Here is a 22,617-nt window from a genome sequence, read left to right as displayed (position 1 = left end):
CCTAACCTAACCTAACATAACCCTCTCCTGTAGCAAGGAATCGGAGTGTTACAGTGAGCCTGTCTTCTGAAGATGTAGCAGTTCTTAAGTGAATATTGTGCTTTGTGATATGAGGATACACTTCATTGAGCACATACAGAAATGTATGCTCATCCATTCTTAAGTAATTGATGTACGACTTGACGTCTTCCACTGTAAGCTCACGTAACAAGTTTTGTTGAATGATTTTATCGTGTCGTCGTAAAACCCACGGCTTCACCCAGATTAGATTAGTTTTTCGTTCCATACATCCGTGCTGAGGAGATCCTCATGGATGTGGAACATGTCGATTTTTTTAAAGCTGAAATAACAATACATTATTTGTGTCTATTAAAAATTTCGCCAATGGAGTAGAAGGAGTTGGCCAGTAGTAAGTCTTTCAGGCTCCTTTTAAACTGATCTTTATTTCTAACTAAATTTTTTATGTTTCCTGGCAAATTATTGAAGATGAGTGTTCCTGAGTAGTGGACCCCTTTTTGAACTAAAGTAAGTGCTTTTAAGTCCTTGTGCAGATCATTTTTGTTCCTGGTATTGTATGTATGAACTGAGTTGTTTGTTGGAAAAAGAGATATATTATTTACGACAAATTTCATTAAGAAGTAAATATACTGAGAGGCAGTAGTTAGTATACCCAGTTCTTTGAAGAGGTTTCTGCAGGACGTCCGTGAATTTACTCCACAAATAATACGTGTTACACGCTTTTGGACTCTGAAACCTTTTGTTTGACTTCAAGATTTACCCCAAAATATTATCCCATATGACATTATGCAATGAAAGTAGGCAAAGTATGCAAGCTTTTTCATTTTTATGTTGCCTATGTCTGCTAACACTCGAATTGGAAATACAGATTTGTTAAGGCCTTTCTGCAGTTCTGTGGTGTGCTCCTCCCAAGTGAATTTATTATCAAGTTGTAATCCCAGGACTTTTAAGACTGTCAACCTCGTATGTATGGTTCCATTTTTTCCCCCCACTTCTTTTCCGAATGTGCACACAATGCAATTGGAGTACGTACAACTGCTGCGGTTAATAACAAGTTGTTGTCAGTCATCTTGAACTTTGACGAAAAATTTGATGACAGTGTAATACCCCTTCTAGCGCTACGTCAAAGATCTTCGTCAAATATATTGGACGGAATATTGGATCACATCTTTGATCAAATCTTTGACAAAGAAATTTGATAGTGTAATACCGGCCTAATGCCTGAAAGCTGGCATTCTCGGCTCGCTCTTGACATTATGGATCTAGGGATATTGAATTCCCTAACGATTTCCGGAATGGAATGTACCGTGCGTGTAACTATAACTACCATTTCACGTTATAAGTCTGAACTTTCGTCGTGCGGCCATAATCTCGTCAGAAAACTTTTCACATGAATCACCTGAGTACAAATGACAACTCCATCAAGGCACTTCCCTTTTATATCTTGTGAACACGGTACTACCGCCATCTGGATATGTGCGAATTGTTTTCCCATGACCAGTATATATCGTAGTGAACGTAGCGTAAAATATGTAGAATATATCATTTCGTGTAACAGAGGGCCAGATAGCTATAATATTGCCACTATAAATAAATAAATGAATGAATGGATCGTACGAGTGTATGTTGCAAAGTATTGTGTGGGAAAGTCCTGGTTCTCACTAGTGTCTGTATATAAGAAAAACTTCTGCAGATTTGGTGTGTCCAATTTCACGGCTTTCTGATTCAGTTACTGAATGCAATATTCTTTTTTTCCAGCAATGACTTGTATGGAGAGTTCGTGAGGATAAATTACAGCCAGCCTCAGAGATCCTCACACTTCACTGCCCCCCTTGACCAGGTAGTCGCCTGGTACAAAGCGTACGACATCTTCACCAAAGAGCTGAATAGTCCAAAGAACCAAGCTCGCATCAAGACACGACCAGGTAATTAGATAGCTCCACACTTGCAGGGAAGGATGACTGATGCACTACCTACAACGTGCAACTTTGAAATACACTACTGGACATTAAAATTGCTACACCAATAAGAAATGCAGATGATAAACGGGTATTCATTGGACAATTATACTAGGACTGACAAAAAAATGGTTCAAATGGTTCTGAGCACTATGGGACTTAACATTTGTGGTCATCAGTCCCCTAGAACTTAGAACTACTTAAACCTAACTAACCTAAGGACATCACACACATCCATGCCCGAGGCAGGATTCGAACCTGCGACCGTAGCAGTCGCGCGGTTCCGGACTGCGCGCCTAGAACCGCTAGACCACCGCGGCCGGCATAGGACTGACATGTGATTACATTTTCACGCAATTTGGGCGCATACATCCTGAGAAATCAGTACCCAAAACAACCACCTCTGCCCCTAATAACGGCCTTGATACGCCTGAGCATTGAGTCAAACAGAGCTTGGATGGCGTGTACAGGTACAGCTGCCCATGCAGCTTCAACACGATACCACAGTTCATCAAGAGTAGTGACTGGCGTATTGAGACGAGCCAGTTGTTCGTCCACCATTGACCAGACGTTATCAATTGGTGATAGATCTGGAGAATTTGCTGGCCAGGGCAGCAGTCGAACATTTTCTGTATCCAGAAAGGTCAGTACAGGACCTGCAACATGCGGTCGTGCATTATCCTGCTGAAGTGTAGGATTTTACAGGGATCGAATGAAGGATAGAGGCACGGGTCGTAACACATCTGAAATCTAACGTCCACTGTTCAAAGTGCCGTCAATGCGAAATAGAGGTGACCGAGACGTGTAACCAATGGCACCCAATACCATCACGTCGGGTGATACGCCAGTATGGCGATGACGAATACACGCTTCCAATGTGCGTTCACCGCGATGTCGCCAAACACGGATGCGACCATGATAATGCTGTAAACAGAACCTGAATTCATCCAAAAAAAAAAAAGACGTTTTGCCATTCGTGCACTCAGTTTCACCGTTGAGTACACCATCGCAGGCGCTCCTGTCTGTGATGCAGCGTCAAGGGTAACCGCAGCCACGGTCTCCGAGCTCTTAGTCCATGCTACTGCAAACGTCGTCGAACTGTCCGTGCAGATGGTTGTTGTCTTGCAAAGGTTCCCATCTGTTGACTCAGGGATCGAGACGTGGCTGCACGATCCGTTACAGCCATGCGGTTAAGATGCCTGTCATCTCGACTGCTAGTGATACGAGGCCGTTTGGATCCAACACGGCGTTCCGTATTACCCTCCTGAACCCACCGAGTCCATATTCTGCTAACAATCATTGGATTTCGACCAACGCGAGCAGCAATGTCGCGATAAGATAAACCGCAAACGCGATAGGCTACAATCCGACCTTTATCAAAGTCGGAAACGTGATGGTACGCATTTCTCCTCCTTACACGAGGCATCACAACAACGTTTCACCAGGCAACGTCGGTCAACTGCTGTTTGTGTATGAAAAATCGGTTGGAAACTTTCTTTATGTCAGCACTTTGTAGGTGTCGCCACTGGCGCCAACCATGTGTGAATGCTCTGAAAAGCTAACCATTTGCATATCACAGCATCTTCTTCCTGTCGGTTAAATTTCGCGTCTGTAGCACGTCATCTTCGTGGTGCAGCAGTTTTAATGGCCAGTAGTGTACGTATGCTACATAACCTATAACGCAGCCTAACTGGATATTGTGTTCCGATTGCAGGAGAAATTCTGATCTTCGACAACATTCGGCTGATCCACGGTCGAGCAGGCTACGACGACAAACCGGGCAACGAGAGGCACCTCATAGGCCAGTTCATCGACTGGGACGAAGCGTTAGCCCGCCTCAGGGTTCTCCGAAAGGACGCCGGCCTCGTCAACATCTAACGCAACTTCTCCCAGAGCTCCGAACGACACAAATATACCCCACGATGCAACATACAGTGGTGAACAACAGCAGTTAAGCCACATCATCATAATGTACAGGATATATCTGAAGAATTGAGTGAGACAAATAAGTCATTTTCCTGTTGCCTGCCAGAAATATGACTCATTTTCTTCCGGAATGCAACACTGACTGATAAGATAATTTCTACTGTTGGACTTGTTTTCTGTAGCTGTTTGTGTATGAATGTGTTTTTGTGTCTATTTGTGAATGACAGCATTACGTGATTTAATATCTTACAAACGTAACAAGACTGATGTAATTATTGAACCGCTCGGTCACTGCGCTATTGTTAGTGACTTTCAATGCATTTCATTATCGTTGTGCAGCAGTTTTTGTCTATTTTTATTCTCAGAATGTAATAACAATAAATTATTTTTATGTTCATTATCTCCAGTCGAACTACCGACCAGAATCATAATTTCCTTCTTATACCTTCTTATAAGGTTAATACAATTTAACCTATAGCACACTACAACTTTCCTTCTGAAACGCTGCTAACACATTTGTTGGAGAATAACAATAAATTATTTTTATGTTCATTATCTCCAGTCGAACTACCGACCAGAATCATAATTTCCTTCTTATACCTTCTTATAAGGTTAATACAATTTAACCTATAGCACACTACAACTTTCCTTCTGAAACGCTGCTAACACATTTGTTGGAGAATAACAATAAATTATTTTTATGTTCATTATCTCCAGTCGAACTACCGACCAGAATCATAATTTCCTTCTTATACCTTCTTATAAGGTTAATACAATTTAACCTATAGCACACTACAACTTTCCTTCTGAAACGCTGCTAACACATTTGTTGGAGAAATTCTTGTTTGTGATGTACCTGGTGCGTCAGGTAGCATGTCAAAAAAAAGTTTTAAGCTTCAGTTAATTATTCCTCTTATTTCAGGCATATGACGTGACGTTCTAGCCACCCCATTAAGAAAAAAAAAGGCTGCTATCTTAACTATTAAAATGAAAGGAGAGCATCATAATCAAATCTCTCTTTTCCGCACACGCACACACACACACACACACACACACACACACACACAGGCGCGCGCGCGCGCTTTTCCGTGTGACTTACATTACTTGCATAGAGTGATATTCTTTACTGAAATGGAGATCGTTTCGTCAAAACACCTTGGCAGTGAACTACATTTCCTTTGCAGGAGTTGATCAAGCAGCCCGCTTCCATCGATCTCAGTCTTTCTCCTATGTACACTCGCTTCTACCATCGCATGCAATTTTGATCATCCAGTATTATATACCCTTCTGATTGTCGACTCTCAGAACTAATTCTGTTCGATCGCGGAAGGGGTTCTTCTGCGAATGTCGAAAATACACTGAGGGGAAAAAAATCACAGCAGCGAAAAGCAATTAATGTAGAGTAATGAAATTTCAGGACTACATTTGTCTGGGCAACAAATTTGAGTGACTGCCGTTGTAAGATCACAGGTTAATGAAAGCGCGGGATAAGCCATTGAAAATGTAAAATTCTGGTACATTAATGACCAGTGTAACCGCCAGACAGTTTAATGCAGGCATGCAAATGTCCTTGTTAATGATTGAACCGTTCAGTCATGTACAGGTGCTGGATGTCAATTTGTGGGCCGGTGTTCCATGCCCGTTGCAGTTTGTGGGTCAATACAGCAACGATTAAGGCTGTTTGTGAATCACGTTCGAGTTGTCGTTCGATGATGTCTCACATGGCTCTATCTGGTGATCTAGCAGGCCAAGTCAACATGTCGAAACTATGTAGAACATGTTGAGTTACAACAACGGTGCCGGCCGGTGTGGCCGAGCGGCTCTAGGCGCTTCAGTCTGGAACCGCGCGACCACTACGGTCACAGGTTCGAATCCTGCCTCGGACGTGGATGTGTGTGATGTCCTTAGGTTAGTTAGGTTTAAGTAGTTCTAAGTTCTAGGGGACTGGTGACCTCAGATGTTAAGTCCCATAGTGCTCAGAGCCATTTGAACCATTTTGAACAGCAACGGTGTTGTGTACATAGTTCTGTGTAGTCAGCGCGTACACAACTTTCCCACTAGAGCGCGCCCCGCTAAGCACAACAGCGCAGGCGCAGCGCTCGTCCGTCTCCGCACTACGAGATGGCCCTGCCATAGAGACGGACCAAATTCTGCTTCCGCCGATCCGCATATTAATATGTAACGCAGCCAATGAGATTGCTGCTAACGTACTTTTCTCCTCGCGGATCACACTCGTGCAGTGATACCTGAACGCGCGAGGTATTATAACGAGTGTACAGACCTCCGATTAATCAGTCTGCATTTGTCTGCATTAGTCTGTACCAGTCTGCATTGGTCTGCACCAGTCTGTACCAGTCTGCATTAGTCTGTACCAGTCTATAGTCAAGTTTCAGTCTTCACCTAAGAAGATTATCATATTCCTGTACATAGCCATGAAGATAAATGTGTAGACACTTTGTCAAGTATCAGAAATATGTGAGAATAGGATTAACGTACCAAGACCAAAGGAACTTCAGATTGTCAATTGTAAATAGCATCCAGAATCAAGTTACGTAATATTTATGCTTGTTATTATTTTAATAAATGTGTGTGAAAATTAATGAAGTTCTGTTTAAAGTTGGTCACCGTCAATCTGCTACTCTAAGCGTGCAAGTGGCATTTCTATCGTCTGACCTAACGGCAGAAGATAAACACGCCACGATAAGACCACGAAACAGACTGCTGACACTCGCCTACTTCGTTAGAGCGACAAGTCAAATAACCTGATGGTGTGTGTACCGAAGGTCTTACAGTACACACACCACAAACTGTATGTGGACGAACGTTATCTTGTTAGAAAACACCCACTGGAAAGCTGTTCATGAATGGCAGCAAGACAGTTCGTACCACCAGACTGACGTACAATTTGCAATCAGGCTGTTTGGGATAACCACGAGAGTGTTCTTGCTGTCATAGGAAATTGCACCCCAGACCATAGCTTCAAGTGTAAGTCTAGGATGTGTAGTAGGTAGACAGGTTGGTTGCGGGCCCTCAACTAATCTCCTTCGAACCAATGCACAACCATCACTGGCACCGAGGGAGAAACAGTTTATCAGGAAACAACACAACGTGCACCCTGCCCTCCAGTGGACTCCCACTTGCTCACGACCGTTACATGTATGTACTTAAAGCAAACCTGTTTTGCATCCTCATAGTGGCACTATTGGTGCCACTCTTATGCGACTATCGCGAAATTTGAATAGACGTCATCTTTCAGATGAGAAACACGCCAGCAACTTTCGTTTATGTCACATAACTTCACTTTGCTGTAGCGATATTTTTTTCCGTCTGTGTATACCTTTCTTTTTGAAAACCTTATTACTCATTGCGTCCCAAGAAGTCTTATTTAATTATATCTGTATATTCCATAATACAGGGTGCGTCAAAAATATGTATACACACTTTGAAGCGTCATAGATAATTTATTTACCGTTCTACAATGTTAAATTTCTGGAACTGGGAAGCTTATAGTCCAATTGGAAAAATAAATGTACTTTGCAAATGTGATTAATGTTCAAACTGGTGGCCTTCAGCATCAATACATTTCTGAGTACGAGTCACCACTGATTCCGTACATCGTACCAAAGTGTCGAATGAGATTTCTGCGCACGCCGCCTGAATCTCATTCCAAAGTGTGTCCAGGTTACGTGGGATACGTTTGTACACCTCATCTTTTGCTGTGCCCCATAAGAAGAAATCCATCGGCGTGAGGTTTGGAGAGCGTGCAGTAAACTCGATTGGTCCCCTGCGTCCTATCCACTGGCCTGGCACACTGTGATCCAGGTATGCTCGTATGTCCTACGATAGTGCCACAGGGCGCCATCTTGTTGGAAATAAAACTCATCATTACCGTATAATGCACGAATGGCAGGGAATATGGAATCAGCAAGCATTGTTAGGTAAGTTTCTCCAGTAACAGTACCTTCAAAGCGGAAAGGCCCAAAGAGTCCCCTTGCAGACAAACCACACCACACATTTACACTAGGCAAATTCACAGCCTTTTCAACTGTAATGTGAGGATTATCTTCAGACCAGTACACACAGTTTTGCCTATTGACAGTTCAATTGAGTTTGAACTGGGCTTCATCCGACCAAATTATGCTACCCATAAATCCCGGTTCACATCTCACCATCTCCTGAACCCATTCACAAAATTCTAACCTTCGATCTGTATCGTCGTCACTTAGCTGTTGCACCAGCCTTGGAATGTACACACGAAACTTGCCTTTCTTCAGAATGCGTAGCACACTACTATCACTTACATTACTCTCACGTGCCGCTTGCCTTGAAGATTTTTGAGGCGAACGCTGAAACAGTTCCAAGACCGCAGTTGTAGCTGTACGAGGTCGCTCTGATCGACCTTTATGCAAATCACGCACTGTTCCATGGATTTCGAATTTGTCTCGTAGATGTGTAATTGTTATCCTTGAGGGTGGTTCTGTACCATACTCACTTCTCCACTGTCTTCGCACCGCAGCTACAGTCTCAAACTTCCAGTACCACTTAATTATCTGCTTCCGCGCTTCAAAGCTCAAACGCACGTCCGCCATGTTGCAGTTACTTCCTTGCCACTGCTGCTACCTGTTGAAGAAACATAACATTACTTTCTCACAAATATTTAACCTTGAAGAACGGGAAATAAATTGTCTATGACAGTTCAAAGTGTGTATACATTTTTTTGACGCACCCTGTATATTCCAAGTTTTATGAAGACCAACGTTAGTATGCATAACATGAAGCTATTTTCTCGAGTTTTTCCCCGTTTAAAGTGTCGTACGTCAGCCTTTTTTCCTCCATCGTAATAAATAAATATGTTTATGTCCATACTTCTTTAAATCTTTGGCAGCTCAAATTGTTAGAAGTGTGACGGCATCTCCCTTGTTCATCTCAGTTTTCACCGGCAGCTGAGAAACCTTTTGTTTCGTACTCCAGGCCATATCCAATTCGAGAACAGTTTTCGGCACAAGCGACGCATAATTTGGCGTCTTTCCGCCCCCTGCTGTCCACCTTTGCTCAGGTATTAAATAACTTTCCCTGGAATTTTGCTGCCTGTAGCTGAATAGTGGCCTTCACCCTTTTCCCGCAGTGGACCTGGGTTCGATTACTGGCAGGGCTACAGTTTAAACTGACACATCCATCACAGAGATGATGTCAGATGGTAGAACTGTACCAAGTTATGAGCAACACGAGATTTATTATTTTCATACCTATAGCAAGGATAATATTGTAATATGAAGAAGGAAACACTTCCTAAAGTTCCGCAAAATTATATTTATTCGCACACGAATCGGCTTTCGGCCTCTCAAGCAATCTTCATGTGACAACTGAATGTAGCAAACACTAATAAAATGACGAGCGATTTACACAGATATTATTCACACGGATGATAGAAAAGACACAAAAATGATGATGTGTAGGGTGTTAACGTAGGAAAGTTCTACATTTTTTTGTCAGATAGGAATAATTGCACTAACTAAAAAAAGGAAACAAAGTTATTTATGTTTTTGTAATGACGTGATAGGCTTTCAAAATCCAGAAACTTCAGTCAAATCTCGAACTATGAAAGGTTTACGCTTCCGTCAGACAAGCACAAGATGCCTGTCCTCTTCTTTTGCTCTCGACTTATTAAAGAAAAATCCGTGTCAAAACTCAAGCAAAGTTGTTCTAGAGCAAAGCTAGTCATTCAAATTCCATTATATGATAACGACTGTTCATAAATATGCTTACCTCCGTCATCTGTTTCGCTGAGAGATTCATACGCCTATTCGAGGGGATGGTAGAATGAGTAGTCGCTGGAAAAATGCTTATTACTTCCGGAATCGCTCGATGGACTTTGTAATGCTGACGCATTTTGCTTTGTAGAGCGTCTGTTACTGTTGTGCATTTCACTGACGCGCAGCTCTAATTCCGAAAAGATACAAGCAAACAACAACGTTACACTTGTGTGCAGCAAAGAGTTTATAGTGCACAGGAAGAATTGTCGAAACCAAAGAGAATATGAGTACTGTCGAAACTGAAAAAATAACGGACATGAGACTTTGACGTAAACAACAACTCTATAGTCATTTGTACGAAATATGCGTTCGATCATTGTTATAAGAAATAAGCACCTATTTTGACTTTAATACAACAAGTTACATGAATTCAAAACTATAAATCACAATCGTAATAATACCTTGCACTTGGATCACTTCAGCTTTCGCACTAAATTAGTGCCGTAATTTGGAGCCATAGCGATCCGGAGTGGTTTTTCACCTGGACCAGTATGACGGAATGTATTTTTCAAAGGAAGATCAATTCTAAAGTGGGAGGTTCAGACGTTCTTGCGGAGAACGGTGGTTTTTATACTTGGATCAATGTGGCATGAAAATTTATATTTTCTCCAGTGCATCCATGCGAAAAGCTCCAACAAAGAAAAAACGTCACTTGGATCAGTATGATTCTATGGTCCCCAACTTTCTGGTTAAGTTTCAATTTAACTTGGCTCGAATTTCACCCATGGGTCGTGGTTGAGGAATGTGGTACATTTATGATGGGCCAGCGGCACATTTTACTGTTAATGGGAAGCAACATCCAATGCGTGAGTTTGCTCCGAGTTAGATAGACCCAGCACAGCCTGTACTTTTGCCTCCAAGCTCACTTGACCTTAGTTCTCTGGATTTTTCTATCTGAGATAATCTCAAAAGTGAAGTGTGCAGAACTTCCTTCGGCATTGCTGAAGGACTGGAGCAGCGAATTATACATTCGTGTCAAGATTTGCGACATGATTCAGTAATTTTTGAAAGAATTCGTAGCTCACTGCAGAGACCTGTTCAGTATCACATCCAAATGTAAGGATGCCCTTTAACAGACAGAAGTGTACTTTACAGTAAAGTTTACCATGTAACACACTAAAGTAAAGGGTGGGGCAAGTAAAATAGCCCATAGAACAGAGCTTCCGGCCGCAAAGAAACACAGCAATGGAAAGGAAAAACAGTACAAACGTCACTATAGCCGATATTGAAAGTGTCCACCTTCATCTCTTAGCACTTTAAGGCCCTGGTCAGCTAGTTTCTAAAGGCGGATCGAAGCTGGACTGCTGGAATTGCTTCAGTTTTACCCGAAATGTTCTGCTCCAATTCTTGAAGACTATGTGGATTGTTGCTATACACCTTAGACTTTAGGGTTCCCCACACAAACTAATCACACACTGACAGATCAGCTGACCTGGGTGACCAGCTAGGGCCACGACCAAACTGACCTCTGCTAACAACTATGTCAGGCGTGAAGATTGTGTAAATGTGCTTCAAGATTCAGCCAGCTGTACTGGCAATTGCTCCATCCTGTTGAAAGTAACTATAGGTCCTTTCCTCCTCCATTATTGCTGCCAAAAATGTTTCAGTATGTTGGCAATGCAATGCGCCGAAGACCAGGCCACTTTTACTTGTCCTGTAGTTATATATTTCTTGTTAAGGTAGGCCATTTAGGTTGGGTTTTAATAGTAAAGTTTACATTTCATATATTAATTAGGACAATGTTTGATATTAAACTCAGTGGCAGCTCATAACCACAGATTAGCGATTATCTTGCGACACAATTGTGGATCCTTGTTTACCGAAACGTTTTTGCTTCAGTTGTCATATACTTTCACTTGTGACAGTTTTCACTCCTGAGTACGATACCCTGAGAGCAAATTCTGCGCTTGGGTGCCTCAGGCTCCGCTTTCAACTCGGCACCCCGAGTCGGTGCTCGTATCACTTGGACCTTAAAGCCAGACCTGTTTCGGTCAGCCAATTTAGTAAACTCGAAGGTCACTTACTGTGGTCTTCCATAAGAAACAGACACTAGGGTTATTTCAAAAGTCCTACGCACATCATACGTGCGACCGTTACGGAGGTTTGATCGAGGTGTAATTCGTGTCAGTTGTGAGCGAGACTTTAGACGTGACGGTCGTATATATGTTAGTGCTTCGAGCGGCTGTGTCGTGAGTAATTCCCTTTTAAACTGAAACCGAGTCAGGTCGGATACACATAGTGACTTGAGTTCCTACATCAAAATAGAATCCCTAAATGAAGAGAACCCCACGGAAATTTACAACTCTTTGAGAGAGGTGTGTGGGAATAGTGCAGCGGATCGTAGCACAGTATCGCGGTGGTCAGCTCCTTTTGATGAAGGTCGGATGAGCACCAAGGGCAACCCAAGAAATGGGAGACCTTCAAACACCTTCAAATGGCTCTGATCAATATGGGACTTAAGATCTGAGGTCATCAGTCCCCTTGAATTTAGAAATACTTAAACCTAACTAACCTAAGGACATCACACACAGCCATGCCCAAGGCAGGATTCTAACCTGCGACCGTGGCGGTCGCGCGATTCCCGACTGAGGCGCTTAGAACCACTCGGCCACAACGGCCGGCAAGGTACACCTCTCAGGTTGCTGTTAATGACATTTTCAAATGGTTCAAATGGCTCTGAGCACTATGAGACTCAACTTCTGAGGTCATCAGTCCCCTAGAACTTAGAACTACTTAAACCTAACTTACCTAAGGACATCACACACATCCATGCCCGAGGCAGGATTCGAACCTGCGACCGTAGCGGTCTCGCGGTTCCAGACTGTAGCACCTAGAACCGCACGGCCACTACGGCTGGCTGACATTTTCAAAGAGGATCGACGAAAAGCGTCAAGAAATTGCATATTAGGCCAGAATGGGTGTCACTTCAGTTTATAGAATCATAATTGAAAAGTTAAAGGCGAGAAAAGTTGCTGAAAGGTGTTCCGCACGATCTGAGTGAAGAGTAGTAAGCAGGTCGCAAAAGAATCGCAGAAGAATTGCTTCAGCATGTAGAACAGAAGAACAGTTTATGAAGGGGATTGTTGCATTTGATAAAACCTGGGTAAGAGATTTTGAGCAAGAACTGACGTCTCAGTCGTCACAGTGGAAAATTTCCGACTCTCGCCCGAAAGATTTTCCTTCGCCCCAATCAAAGGTAAAACTGATGATGGTCTTTGCGTACGACATGAATAGAGCCGTAGCTACAAATAGTGTGCCCCAGGGGACGTCTGTAACAGTCGCATACTACAAGCTGTTTTTGCAAAATGTATTGCACCCTAATATTCGTCAAAGAAGGCCTGACATACTTACAGCTGGTGTCGTCATCTTGCACGATAATGCCAGACGGCGTATTGCCCTACCAGTGAGAGAAACGCTGGACAGTTATGGATGGAAAATACTTCCCCACCCACCATACAGTCCTGATACGAGCCCACCAGACTCATTTGTTTAGCAAACTTATATAATAAATACGTGAAACATGTTTTTATACAGTTCAGCATCTACATCTACATGTATACTGCGCAAGCCACGGTAGGGTGCTTGGCGGAGGGTACGCTGTACCAGTTCTTGTCATTTCCCCTCCTGTTCTACTCGCAAATAGAGCGAGGGAGAAACGACTGTCTGTACGCCTCCGCATGAGCCCTAATTTTTCGTATCTTATCTTCGTGGTTCTTACACGCGATGTATGTTGGCGGCAGCAGAATCGTTCGGCAGACAGCTTCAAATGCCGGTTCCCTAAATTTTCTCAATAGTGTTTCCCGAAAGGAAAGGCGCCTTCTCTCCAGGGATTCCCGTTTGAGTTCCCGAACCATTTGCGTACATTTACGTTTTGTTCGAACCTACCGATAACAAATCAAGCGCCCCTTCTCTGAATCACTTCGATGTCTTCCTTCAGTCCGACCTGGTACGGGTCCCGAACGCTCGAGCAGTACTCAAGAATAGGTCGCACCAGCGTCCTATATGCAATCTCCTTTACAGGTGAACCACTGTTTTCTAAAATTCTCCACTACTATTTGCCTACCCTGCAACACTTTTCACATGCTCGTTCCACCTCATATCGCTTTGCAACGTTACGCCCAGGCATTTAAACGACTTGACTGTGTCAAGCAAGACACTAGTAGTACCGTATCCGAACATTACAGGTTTGTTCTTCCTACTCATCCGCATTAACATTTTTCCACATTTAGAACTAGCTGTCATTCATCACACCAACTGGAAATTTAGTCTAAGTCGTCTTGTATCTTCCTACAGTCACTCAATTTCGACACCTTACCGTACACCACGGCATCATCAGCAAACAATCGCAGATTGCTGCCCACCCTGTCCGCTAAATCATTTATGTACATAGAGAACAACAGCGGTCCTATCACACTTCCCTGGGGCAGTCCTGACGAATCCCTTGTATCTGATGAACACTGGCCGTCGAGGAGAACATACTGGATTCTATTACTTAAGAGGTCTTCGAGCCGCCCACGTATCTGTGACCTTATTCTATATGCTCGTACCTTCGTTAACAGCCTGCAATGGGGCAGGAAATTTGGAAATATGGAATCTGCCTGTTGTCCTTCATCCGTAGTTCTCAGTACGTGATATGAGAAAAGGGCAAGCTGAGTTTCGCACTAGCAATGCTTCCTAAAACCATGCTGAATTGTGGACATAATACACTCCTGGAAATGGAAAAAAGAACACATTGACACCGGTGTGTCAGACCCACCATACTTGCTCCGGACACTGCGAGAGGGCTGTACAAGCAATGATCAGACGCGCGGCACAGCGGACACACCAGGAACCGCGGTGTTGGCCGTCGAATGGCGCTAGCTGCGCAGCATTTGTGCACCGCCGCCGTCAGTGTCAGCCAGTTTGCCGTGGCATACGGAGCTCCATCGCAGTCTTTAACACTGGTAGCATGCCGCGACAGCGTGGACGTGAACCGTATGTGCAGTTGACGGACTTTGAGCGAGGGCGTATAGTGGGCATGCGGGAGGCCGGGTGGACGTACCGCCGAATTGCTCAACACGTGGGGCGTGAGGTCTCCACAGTACATCGATGTTGTCGCCAGTGGTCGGCGGAAGGTGCACGTGCCCGTCGACCTGGGACCGGACCGCAGCGACGCACGAATGCACGCCAAGACCGTAGGATCCTACGCAGTGCCGTAGGGGACCGCACCGCCACTTCCCAGCAAATTAGGGACACTGTTGCTCCTGGGGTATCGGCGAGGACCATTCGCAACCGTCTCCATGAAGCTGGGCTACGGTCCCGCACACCGTTAGGCCGTCTTCCGCTCACGCCCCAACATCGTGCAGCCCGCCTCCAGTGTCGCGACAGGCGTGAATGGAGGGACGAATGGAGACGTGTCGTCTTCAGCGATGAGAGTCGCTTCTGCCTTGGTGCCAATGATGGTCGTATGCGTGTTTGGCGCCGTGCAGGTGAGCGCCACAATCAGGACTGCATACGACCGAGGCACACAGGGCCAACACCCGGCATCATGGTGTGGGGAGCGATCTCCTACACTGGCCGTACACCACTGGTGATCGTCGAGGGGACACTGAATAGTGCACGGTACATCCAAACCGTCATCGAACCCATCGTTCTACCATTCCTAGACCGGCAAGGGAACTTGCTGTTCCAACAGGACAATGCACGTCCGCATGTATCCCGTGCCACCCAACGTGCTCTAGAAGGTGTAAGTCCACTACCCTGGCCAGCAAGATCTCCGGATCTGTCCCCCATTGAGCATGTTTGGGACTGGATGAAGCGTCGTCTCACGCGGTCTGCACGTCCAGCACGAACGCTGGTCCAACTGAGGCGCCAGGTGGAAATGGCATGGCAAGCCGTTCCACAGGACTACATCCAGCATCTCTACGATCGTCTCCATGGGAGAATAGCAGCCTGCATTGCTGCGAAAGGTGGATATACACTGTACTAGTGCCGACATTGTGCATGCTCTGTTGCCCGTGTCTATGTGCCTGTGGTTCTGTCAGTGTGATCATGTGATGTATCTGACCCCAGGAATGTGTCAATAAAGTTTCCCCTTCCTGGGACAATGAATTCACGGTGTTCTTATTTCAATTTCCAGGAGTGTATTCTTAGCCTAAAGGAAGTTTATTATATTTGAACTGAGAATGTGTTCAAGGATTCTACATCAAACAGAAGTCACCTGCGCATTTTTCCAGTCACTTGGGAGGCTGTACTGGGTGAGAGATCATGATAAATGTAAACTAGATAAGGGGCCAATACCGTAGACTACTCTTTGTAAAATCGAACTGTGTTGCTTCCGGACCTGGTGATTTATTTGCTTTCAAATCCCTCAGTTGTTTCTCTACGGCAGCTATGCTTATTACTATTTCGTTCATACAGGAGTCTGTCAATGGTCAAATGCAACCTCTCTCACACCTATGGCTGGCTGAAAGGCGACAGAAGGCGTCAGAATTGCAATCATGCGCGCTGACTAGGCCAGCAGAGGGCTCTGCGAACGCCGCTAGAGGTCTTTGGCCCCGCAGACCTATTTACTTCGTCAGGCCACGTGATCGTAACTACACTCATGCTCATAAATTAAGGATAATTGCAGAATGTGGTGCCATACAACGTGGCACTGCATAAAACTGGCGCTAATAGCATAGGCACATAGGGAACACACACGACACAGATCTGTAAGTCCACGGTATTGGTGATAAGTTGAGAAAACCGTCCCGAAACACATGCGCTACAAACTACAACTGTTTCCTGCGCATGTACCCCGACATCAGTGTGGGATATGATCACCATGAGCACGTACACAGGCCGCACAACGAGTTGGCATACTTGGATCAGGTGGTCGAGCAGCTGCTGGGGTATAGCCTCCCACTATTGCACCAGTGCCTGTCGGAGCTCCTGAAGTGTCGTAGGGGTTTGAGGACGTGCAGCGAGACGTCGACCGAGAGCATCCCAGACGTCATCGATGGGATTTAGGTCTGGAGAACAGGCAGGCCACTCCATTCGCCTGAGGTCTTCTGTTTCAAGGTACTCCTCCACGATGGCAGCTCGGTGGGGCCACCAGCAGAGAGGTGGGACCCACTGCACCCCTGAAAAGGCGGACATACTGGTCACGATACACCTGTTACAGTTCCTCTGTCAAAGACATGCAGAGGTATACGTGTACCAATCATGATCCCACCCCACACCATCAAACCACGACCTCCATACAGGTCCCTTTCAAGGACATTAAGGGGTCGATATCTGGTTCCTGGTTCACGCCAGATGAAAACCCGACGAGAATCACTGTTCAGACTCTACATGGTCTCGTCCGTGAACATAACCTGGGACCACTGTTCCAATGACCATGCACTGTGTTCTTGACAGCAGGCTTTACGGGCTCTCCTGTGACCAGGGGTCAGGAATGCACCTTGCAGGTCTCTTGGCGAATAAACCGTGTCTGTTTAGTCGTCTGTAGACTGTGTGTCTGGAGACAATTGTTCCAGCGGCTGCGGTGATGTCCCGAGCATGGCTACCTGCAGTACTCCGTGGCCGTCTGCGGGCACTGATGGTGAGATATCGGTCTTCTTGTGGTGTTGTACACTGTGGACGTCCCGTACTGTAGCTCCTGGAATCGTTGCCATAAACTTGAGATCACACTTTGTGGCACACGGAGGGCCCATGCTACGACCTGCTGTGTTTGACCAGCCTCCAGTCGCCCTAGTATTCTACCCCTCATAACGTCATCAGTATGTGTTCTTTGAGCCATTTTCAACACACAGTCACAGTTAGCACGTCTGAAAACGTCTGCACAGTTGCTCGTTGCACCATACTCTGACATGCAGCAACACACCTCTGCATTTGTCGCTGGCAACGCCACTGTGCGACGACTGCAGGTCAAATGAACTGCATGGTCATACCCCGAGGTGATTTAAACCCGCAGAACGCCCACCAGAACGTTGTTTAACCATGTATCAGTATTATCCTTAATTTATGAGCATAAGTGTAGTTCCTCTGCTATCTCTACTCCGTCTGGCTATTTAGGACGGTGCAACGCCGCTCCAAGCCAGTCTTCTGTCGAGGTCTCGACCAGGGGCCCTATTCTGTACCTCTGGACCACTCTGCCAATTGGTTCGGTAGGCGAGCGAACTGAGTGGCCTGGTTATCGAAGGGGAGCCCCCACGTTATTTTGCAAGCATTTCGAAAGCGATGCCGCATGACTCCAGCCAACCGAGACGCTGTTGTCGCATCTCCTCACGTCAACCAATCAAAAGCAAGCGGCCGCAGATCTGCAGCGCGCACAGAGCCATGAACCTGATGCGGCTACCAATTGAGTCAGTCACGCTATTTCTCGCAGAACCGAAAAGTGTGTTTAAAGTACATAGTACTGCTCAAATTTCCCTGACCACGTGTTTACACGCATGCATAAGAACCATAGGATATATGACTGTTCTGAAAATTGTCATAAATGCCATAATGTGTCATTTTATTCTCCTTCACACTGACATTTTGTTTTGGATTTTATGTTTCGGAAAATGATTTACGAACAGTGTGTAGTACTTTATTGTATAAATACATCTATAAAAACTCCCGGGAAACTGTTTCAGTGGATGTCGAACAACAAGAAGATGTGTAACTCAGCGTGTTCGGACAGAGGGTTAGCTGCCCTCTATAATTAAAAAAAACTGAGTGAATTGATCTCCTACAGATCCAAATGATGAAGTAGCCTCCTTCCCTACGCGATAAAACAAAATTCAAAAAACACCTTTCCAGAACGTGTGCGGAATGTAGCTATTTAAGTTCGTCGAAGTTTATAACAAGCATCTGATGAATCACTATGTTTCATATGTGATGGTATAGGCTAAAAGTATTATGGCGGGAATCTTTCATGTCTATCTAATGTTGTTCAAGATTGATCGCAGATAAATACTTGCGACAAGCAAGAGTATAAAGATGATTGGTGCTAGTTTCATTCGCTGCCCGTGGTCTAGGGGTTCTCGGCACGGTAGCTCAGCGTGTTCGGTCAGAGGGTCAGCAGCTCTATGCCTCTATGAAAAAAAAAAAAAATCAACGATGTATTTCAACGGGCGTCATGGGAACAAATGCAACGAACAATACTAAGCAAAACGAGATTAGGGAAAAAAAGTGGGGCGGGGGGGGGGGGGGGGTGAACAGCGTCTTTCATTTGTAATTAAAACGTTATCGGTCCCTGCTTCGAAACCAGTCACCACTTAAATTTTGATTAATAATCAGCTTTGGCAGCGGAAGACTTCTGGCATAAAAAGTCTCCCTCATTCTGCCAAAGGCCTAATCAGAGGGCGGAGGAGCGGACAGACGTCGAAGCCACTCTCTTGTCCATCGGGTGGGGAACTGCCCTTTAAGAGCTGAAGAATCAGCAATGGTCAACGGCATGGAGATGCAGAAGGCAATGGAAACTGTTGTGTCTAGACAAGACAGCCTAGACACAATGAGAGGAAGCCGAAAGGCACGCGCTTAAACTCACGCAGGCTGGCGTGATGTCTGAAACAGGATACGTAATGAATCCTATAAAGAAAAGTACGTAGCTTCTAGAATACTTAACTTTAATCCACATTTGTAGAACATCGCTCTTGATGATACATTAATAGAATCTCAATATCAATTGAATACGGCGCCTTGCTAGGTCGTAGCAAATGTAGCTGAAGGCTATGCTAACTATCGTCTCGGCAAATGAGAGCGTATTTGTCAGTGAACCATTCCTATGAACGTCGGCTGTACAACTGGGCGAGTGCCAGGACGTCTCTCTAGACCTCCCGTGTGGTGGCGCTCGGTCTGCTATCACTGACAGTGGCGACACGCAGGTCCGCCGTATACTAACGGACCGCGGCCGATTTAAAGGCTACCACCTAGCAAGTGTGGTGTCTGGCGGTGACACCACAGAAACCACCGCATTAAAGACACATAACGTGTATCCACAGGACGTGGGGCGCGTAACTGGAAAAGTGTCATGATGATCTCTCCATTGGTAAAAGATTCCGGAATAGCCCCCAATCGGATCTGTCGGAGGGGACTGCCAAGGGGGAGGTGACCGTGAGAAAAAGATTCAATAACCAACGAAAGAATGACGTTCTACGAGTCGGAGCGTGGAATGTCAGAGGCTTGAACGTGGTAGAGAAGCTAGAAAGTCTGAAAAGGGGAATGCAAAGACTCATGCTAGGTATAGTAGGGGTTAGTGAAATGAAATGGAAAGAAGACAAGGATTTCTGGTCAGATGAGTATAGGATAATATCAACAGCAGCACAAAATGGTTTAACGGGAGTAGGATTTGTTATGAACAGGAAAGTAGGGCAGAGAGTGTGTTACTATGAACAGTTCAGTGATAGGGTTGTTCTTATCACAACCGACAGCAAATCAACACCAACATCGTTAGTTCAGGTATATATGCAGACATCGCAAACTGAAGATTATGAGACAGAGAAAGTATATGAGGATATTGAAATGGTAATACAGTACGTGAAGGGAGATGAAAATGTAATAGTCATGGGGGACTGGAATGCAGATTTAGGGGAAGAAATATAAGGAAGGGTTACAGGGGAATATGGGCTTGGGACAAGGAAAGAAAGAGGAAAAAGACTAATTGAGTTCTGTAATAAATTTTAGCTAACAATAGCGAATATTCTGTTCAAGAATCACAGGAGGGGGAGGTATACTTGCGAAAGGCCGAGTGATACGGGAATATTTCAGTTAGATTACATCACGGTCAGACAGAGGTACCGAAATCAGATACAGAATTACCCAGAAGCAGATAGAAACTCAGATTACAATGTAGTAGTGATGAAGAGTAGGCTGAGGTTTAAGAGATTAGTCAGGAGAAATATACGCAAAGAAGTGGGATACAGAAGCACTAAGTAATGAGGAGATACAGTTGAATTTCTCTAAGGCTATAGATACAGCAATAAGGAATAGCTCAGTAGGCAGTACAGTTGAAGAGCAATGGACGTCTCTAAAAAGAGCAATCACCGAAGTTGGAAAGAATAACATAGATACATAGAAGGTAACTGCGAAAAAATACTTCAATTGATCGACGAAAGAAGGAAGTACAAAAAAAATGTTCAGGAAAATTCAGGAATACTGAAATACGAGTCCCTGAGGAGTGAAATAAATAGGAAGCGCAGGGAAGCTAAGACGAAATGGCTGCATGAAAAATGTGAAGAAACCGAAAAAGAAACGATTGACGGAAGGACTGACTCAGCATATAGGAAAGTCAAAACAACCTCCGATGAAATTAAAAGCGAGGGTGGTTCAAATGGCTCTGAGCACTAGGGGACTTAACATCGGAGGTCATCAGTCCCCTAGAACTTAGAACTACTTAAACCTAACTAACCTAAGGACATCACACACATCCATGCCCGATGCAGGCTCTGGCTCTGAGCACTATGGGACTTAACATCTATGGTCATCAGTCCCCTAGAACTTAGAACTACTTAAACCTAACTAACCTAAGGACAGCACACAACACCCAGTCATCACGAGGCAGAGAAAATCCCTAACCCCGCCGGGAATCGAACCCGGGAACCAGGGCGTGGGAAGCGAGAACGCTACCGCACGACCACGAGCTGCGGACCCCGAGGCAGGATTCGAACCTGCGACAGTAGCGTTCGCGTGGTTCCAGACTGAAGCGCCTAGAACCGCTCGGCCACACCGGCCGGCAAAAGCGAGGGTGGTAACATTAAGAGTGCAACGGGAATTCCATTGTTAAATGCAGAGAAGAGAGCGGATAGGTGGAAAGAGTACATTGAATGCCTCTATGAGGGGGAAGATTTGTCTGATGTGATAGAAGAAGAAATAGGAGTCGACTTAGGAGGGATAGGGGATCCAGTATTAGAATCACAATTTGCCGCGAGGGATTAGCCGAGCGGTCTAAGGCGCTGCAGTCACGGAATGTGCGGCTGGTCCCGGCGGAGGTTAGAGTCGTCCCTCGGGCATGGATGCATGTGTTTGTCCTTAGGGTAATTTAGGTTAAGTAGTGTGTAAGCTTGGGGACTGATGACCTTAGCAGTTAAGTCCCATAAGATTTCACACACATTTGAACATTTCTCAGAATCACAATTTAAGAGAGCTTCGGAGGACTGAAAATCAATTAAGGCAGAAGAGATAGATAAATACCGCGAGAATTTCTAACATCCCTGGAGGAAGTGGCAACAGACCGACTATTCACGTTGCTGTGTAGAGTGTATGAGTCTGCCGACATACCATCTAACTTTCTAAAAGATATCATCCACACAATTCCGAGGATTGCAAGAGCCGACAAGTGCAGAATTATCGCACAATCAGCTTAACAGCTCATGCACCCAAGTTGTTGACAAGAATAATATACAGAAGAACGGAAAAGGAAATTGAGGATGTGCTAGATGACGATCAGTTTGGCTTTAGGAAAGGTACAGGCACGAGAGAGGCAATTCTGGCATTGCGGTTGATAATGGGAACAAGACTAAAGAAAAGTAAAGATACGTTTATTGGATTTGTCGACATGGAAAAGGCGTTCGACAAAATAAAATGGTGCAGGATGTTCGAAATTCCGAGAAAAATAGGGGTAAGCTATAGGGAGAGACGGTTAATATACAATATGTACATGAGCCAAGAGGGAATAATAAGAGTGGACGACCAAGAACGAAGTGCTCGGATTGAAAAGGGTGTAAGACAGGGATGTAATCTTTCGCCCGTACTGTTCAATCGGTACATCAAAGAGGCAGAAGGAAGGTTTAGGGGTGGAATTAAAATTCGTGCTGAAACGGTATCAATCTACTGTTCGCTGATGACATCGCCATCCTGAGTGAAAGGGAAGAAGAATTACATGATGTGCTAAGTGGAATAAACGGTCTAATGGGTACAGAATATGGATTGAGAGTAAATCGAAGAAAGACAAAAGT

The 22,617-nt window shown here is 44.8% G+C and overlaps 1 protein-coding gene across 2 annotated transcripts in view; it reads left to right on the top strand.

Annotated features, from left to right (window-relative positions):
* The window catches only part of LOC126200505 (gamma-butyrobetaine dioxygenase-like), a 312,841-nt gene that overhangs the window by 137,365 nt on the left and 152,859 nt on the right, over window positions 1-22,617 (top strand). For both annotated transcript variants that reach the window (XM_049936716.1, XM_049936715.1), the window contains exons 8-9: window positions 1,777-1,943; window positions 3,691-3,770. In XM_049936716.1, the coding sequence (XP_049792673.1) occupies window positions 1,777-1,943; window positions 3,691-3,770 (247 nt within the window). The remainder of the gene's footprint in view (window positions 1-1,776; window positions 1,944-3,690; window positions 3,771-22,617) is intronic.

This window comes from Schistocerca nitens, chromosome 1 (genome assembly GCF_023898315.1).
Source record: "Schistocerca nitens isolate TAMUIC-IGC-003100 chromosome 1, iqSchNite1.1, whole genome shotgun sequence".
Classification (NCBI taxonomy): Eukaryota; Metazoa; Arthropoda; class Insecta; order Orthoptera; family Acrididae; genus Schistocerca; species Schistocerca nitens.
The sequence above is the reverse complement of the archived record's forward strand: the minus strand, read 5'-3'. Positions and strand labels throughout refer to the sequence as shown.